Source organism: Eucalyptus grandis, chromosome 1 (genome assembly GCF_016545825.1).
Source record: "Eucalyptus grandis isolate ANBG69807.140 chromosome 1, ASM1654582v1, whole genome shotgun sequence".
Lineage (NCBI taxonomy): Eukaryota > Viridiplantae > Streptophyta > Magnoliopsida > Myrtales > Myrtaceae > Eucalyptus > Eucalyptus grandis.
The window spans coordinates 28,291,150-28,295,782 of NC_052612.1; the positions used below are offsets into that span (position 1 = coordinate 28,291,150).

A 4,633-nucleotide genomic window follows, 5' to 3' on the forward strand; every position below is an offset into this window, starting at 1 on the left:
TGATAAATAACAAAAATAGCATTGACCGCAAGAAATTCAGGCCTTTTATTTAAAACAGACATAAAGTTTCTATTTAAAACAAGATTTACTTCAGGCTCTTATCTAAAAAAAAAAGATGATACTTCATGTCTTTATTTAAAATAAAGTTCACTTCGGGCCCTCATTTTCGAGCCCCTTATTTGGAACTTTCACTTAAGAAAAGGGATAGCCAGCAGCAGTGAAGGCCCTCTCATCGGCCAATCTGTATTTTCTGGGCCAGAAGGCCCATCATCTTGATTTTGGGCTCGTTTTGGGCCATCGTGGCCCATCTTCTTGTTCTCGGCCCACTATTCTTGTTCACTTCCACCGCCGTTTCAATCGGCCTCCCCCCAACCTCCCAATCGGTGCTTTCTAGGGTTTCGAATCGCCTCCAAAACCTTCAACCAGTGCGCAAACCAACAGCAGGTCGAGACCAGCGAGGGAGCAGGAAAATCCGACGCCATGGGAGGCAAATGCCCGCACAGGAAGGTCAAGAAGAGACGCCTCTCCCACAAGACCGCCCGCCGCACCAAGTTCCTCGTCAAAGATATCCTTTTTGGTCGCGTCGTCGCCCCCATGCCTCGAATTCGCTCTCGTTTTTGTGATTGCGTCTGACTTTTTGTTGGCTAAATTTGATCGCCTGTGATGGGTGCTTTTCGCGTGGGCCAACTGTTCTTTTCCTTGACTCCGGCGAGTTCCCGCACGCGACGACGCGGTGTACGAGGCCCTGAAGAAGCCGGAAGAGGAGCGGCGGCCGTTGCCCGTGGATGAGGATCTCCCCGGCATGGGCCAGTACTATTGCCTGCACTGCGAGTGGGTGCTCGTGTTTGTGTTTTGTTGTTTTGAGGAGAGAAGTTTCGTTCTTTGAATTGATTTCGGATACCCTTTGATGCAGCTTGCTAGATATATGAGAATAGCTTCTAAGATCTCTGGACAAGTATTAGACTTCGGGTTATTGCTGTTAAAAGAGTGAAATAAGTTTAAACTTGTCTTAGATTAGCTTGTGTTGGTCCTCCAATGGACGAACCCTATTTCGTGATTTTTCTGTAATCTTGATTGTTAATTATACAGAGCATTGGAGTGAGGTTTTTTTTTTTTTTTTTTTTTTCCTTCTTGAGAAATTAAATCAAAATGGGGATTTTATTGGTTTCTTTGCTTGATTGGGGATTCCGGATTTGCTTATGCATGATTGGGTTTTCTTACTTTTCAGCCGATATTTTCCGAACGTTGCTACGAGGGACAAGCATTTCAAGACGAAGCGCCACAAGAAACGGTTCGTAAAACTGATCACTAGATTTTCCTATCACTTTTGTAGATATTGTTACATATGCTTGTAGAAGATTCCTAATGGTGCTAGTGAGACGATTCCTGGATCATGCCTATCCTTGCTGCTGTCAACCAGCAGCATACTAAAATAGTTGTTGTGTAGGATCACTTAGTTTAATTTGCACAGAATAATTTAGTATGATATTGCAATCCGCCATTTTGCAACTCTCTGCTTTCGTATTTAGGACTTGAGAAATGTTGGATCACATTGCCTGTTGGTTCTATAATATGTGGAATTTCATCAGTTCTGTCTAAGATTTACTTAATTCCTTGAGTCTTTTGAGACTTCAGTTTTGGACTTTTCTCTTTGTTATAGAGAAGATCATGTTTTGAGTATTAGAACACATAGTTTCTAAAATTTATTTACCAGTATTAATAAGTTAGCACATAAACCATAGAAGAGGGGGAAAAAGCAATCTGAATGAGAAAATGAAGAAATAAAAACTTTCAATCACCATATAGGGATTAAATAAAAATTAAAAAATAAAAAATATTAAAAATTAATAAACAAAGGAAAACAAGAGTAGTAGGAAGGAGGAGGAAGGATAAAACAATAGAATATAGATACCAATACTGCCAAATGTACGTAGATTGAAGAAAAGAAAATAAAACAGTTTGTTCATCAAGTGGGTTGATTGACGACAGCTTAATTGTGGAGTTAATAAAAGGGAAATAAAGAAAAGTATGAGAACAAGCAGAAGGAGATGGCGTTTTGTCATCGTGCTAAGTAGAAGATGGTGTCTTTGGAAAGATGTCAATTGCCATAGCCAAAGATCTTCTTTTCTGCTTCATGCTTCTTGTTCAGGGTTTAGCCTCACCAGTAAGGAATATCTGTCAATGCCTGGTGCGCTATTCTTTCAAATGGACTTAAAAGTAGGCTTCAAGAAGAAAATGGGTGTTGGGCTGGGAGGATTGTGGCCGACTTTTGTCTTTCTCGCGTCTGAAACAATCAATTCCCAAGCAAGTTTGGATCTCCAGGATCATTTGTGGGATCCTGATCCCATTAAATCCGATGATCTGGATCACAGTTGTGATCCTGACAGCAAGCAATTTTCATACAATCTGGACCATTTGATGCATTTTGGATCCTGGGATCTGGATTGTGATTCTAAAAGACATGCTAAGGACAGTAGATACCTGGGTTCAGTGTATTGTCCATGCATTAATGTAGCTTCTCCAGTTGAGATTCTTTTTGGTTATTATATGTCTCATATCATCATGATGGCGTAACCTTCATTTGTTTCTAATTTTATCTACAGCTTCTATTTAATATGCTGGATAAAATGCATAATCCTTTCCTTTCCCTCCATGTAATTAAATTCGTGGATGCATTGCTCTGTTTCTGTCTTGTCTTATTTGTAGTCTGGTGTATAACTTAATGCTTTAAACAACTATTGTGATTTGCAGTATGAAGCAAATGATGGGTCCTGCGCCACATACTCAGCTTGATGCTGAGTTAGCTGCAGGGATGGGCATGCCTGATAATGGTCCAAAGCTTATGCCAATGTGAGCTATTTGTTTTGGTGCCCATATGGATCGAGCCTTTTTGGTGCAGCGAGGATTTTCTTTTTAAATTCTCTTGTTAGTTAGCTTAAAAGTGTATATGCAGCTAGTGCTTTGATATGGAAGTCTTTGTAGTTGCATATGCTTGAGGAACGAGCAATCAAGCATATTCAATAGACCTATCTGACTGGTGGTAGCTGATAAAAGGTGATCTCCAGAAGGCTTTGGCTACTATATATTAAGAAAGGGCAAGTGAGATTTTGTTTTTGAATAGAAATTGTGTGTTTTCTTGTGTAATGCGTCTGAAATTTAAGTGTCTTCTAATTTGAGCCACAAAGCATTGACTGGTGCAAATGCAATTGATAGTTTACTACTTTTTTTAGAATTTGAGGCAGCTTAATGTGCCTTATTTTTTTTAATTGCTGCTGTTGGGACCTATCTGTGGATGGATGGGTTTATGTATATTGAGTTCAGCATAGATTATGTTCATTGTCTTCGAGTAGAGGTTAGGAGTTTATTTATTCCTGGGTAGAGTAGTTTTCTCACCATGATCAGTTCCCCTGGAGCAACGCTTCAATTCATTTCTGTTTAAAGGATAGGATAAGATAAGTCCCCCTACATGACAGGTAGGCTTTTTGTAATTTTTCCTTCTTGGAGTGTATGCAAGCATAGGATTAAGGCCCTAATGCTTCAAAATGGAATTTCTTGGCATATCTTTAGTTATGTACAGTGGAAATTTCCTCTCAAAGGAGTTGCTGTTTGTCTTCGTAGTGCCCCAAGTTTGGTGAATTTATGGGTACATACATACTCGTTAGTAAATGTGGCTGGAAAAACCTGTCTAGTATTACCTGACAGTAAGTGTGATCTTTGGTTCTGATATCATCGAGCTCATTTTTAGACATGGTAGGGTTCATAAATCATGTAGGTGCCACCCAACAGATTGGTGTTTTAGACAATTTTTTTTCTCTTTTTGAAGGATCAATCTAGTGTAGCATTGAAATTAGTACTACTTACACGTTAGAAGTCTTGCATTTAGAACTTGATGCAATTGTGCACATGGGGTGGATCATTGGTTTCCGGTTTTGCCTTTCCTTGTCCTTGTGCTCGACATCTTGTATAATAATCATGGTAATTTTGTAAGTGACCAGCTTAACCCCTACAGGATTTACTGTGAAAAACTAAGGTCTCGCACTTTGGAGTTTGGACATCAATTTGAGATCTTTGAAATGTAAATTTGGACGTATTTCTGGACCTCTAATGGGAAGTGTCTTGGAGAAAACAATATCAGTATGAAGAAGTTGGTTTGTGCTTATGGAGCCAATGTACATCTCGTGCTAGGTGCTTCTCAAGCACGAGATTCCAGTCCACTCTAGTCAAATTTTGGGTACCACTATCGTTTTAAATTTTCTTATTTTCCTCGAATTATCGTACTTGCTAGTGGTGATCGACTTGTTTGGACCAGAAAGCTGTGATATGAAAGTATATAATTATCTGGCCATTTACCGGCTTAATTGCAAAATTTACCGAAGTTTCAAACCCGTGGTTAGAAAATGAGCAGCCAGCGCCTTTCGAGCATGGAGGACCTACTTAAGGCACCTATGGCGGTCACTCGTATAGTCCATTAATCTACTTCTCAAGTTTCGTTGCAGACCATTGTATTAGAATTCGGAAAATCTAGGCATCGGCATTCTCAGGTGAAGTCATCCTAATGCCTTTGGTTCAGCGTTTGATGTGAGAAGAGACTTGTGCATGGTGATCCAAACTATCGGAATGCGTGCATCATGGG

The 4,633-nt window shown here is 39.8% G+C and overlaps 1 protein-coding gene across 1 annotated transcript; it reads left to right on the forward strand.

Annotated features, from left to right (window-relative positions):
- The first annotated feature begins 340 nt into the window (after positions 1-340).
- LOC104439494 (zinc finger protein 593) lies at positions 341-3,232 on the forward strand. The gene is made up of 4 exons (XM_010052559.3): positions 341-565; positions 723-831; positions 1,229-1,291; positions 2,752-3,232. Exons 1-4 carry the CDS (start codon positions 481-483, stop codon positions 2,852-2,854), a joined length of 360 nt encoding a protein of 119 aa, XP_010050861.2. The 5' UTR covers positions 341-480; the 3' UTR covers positions 2,855-3,232.
- Positions 3,233-4,633: the final 1,401 nt, after the last annotated feature.

Coding starts and splice junctions, on each gene's coding strand:
- LOC104439494 (XM_010052559.3), top strand. CDS start 481: ATGGGAGGCAAATGCCCGCACAGGAAGGTCAAGAAGAGACGCCTCTCC. Junction 566..722: donor CACCAAGTTCCTCGTCAAAG/ATATCCTTTTTG, acceptor GAGTTCCCGCAC/GCGACGACGCGGTGTACGAG. Junction 1,292..2,751: donor ACGAAGCGCCACAAGAAACG/GTTCGTAAAACT, acceptor TGTGATTTGCAG/TATGAAGCAAATGATGGGTC.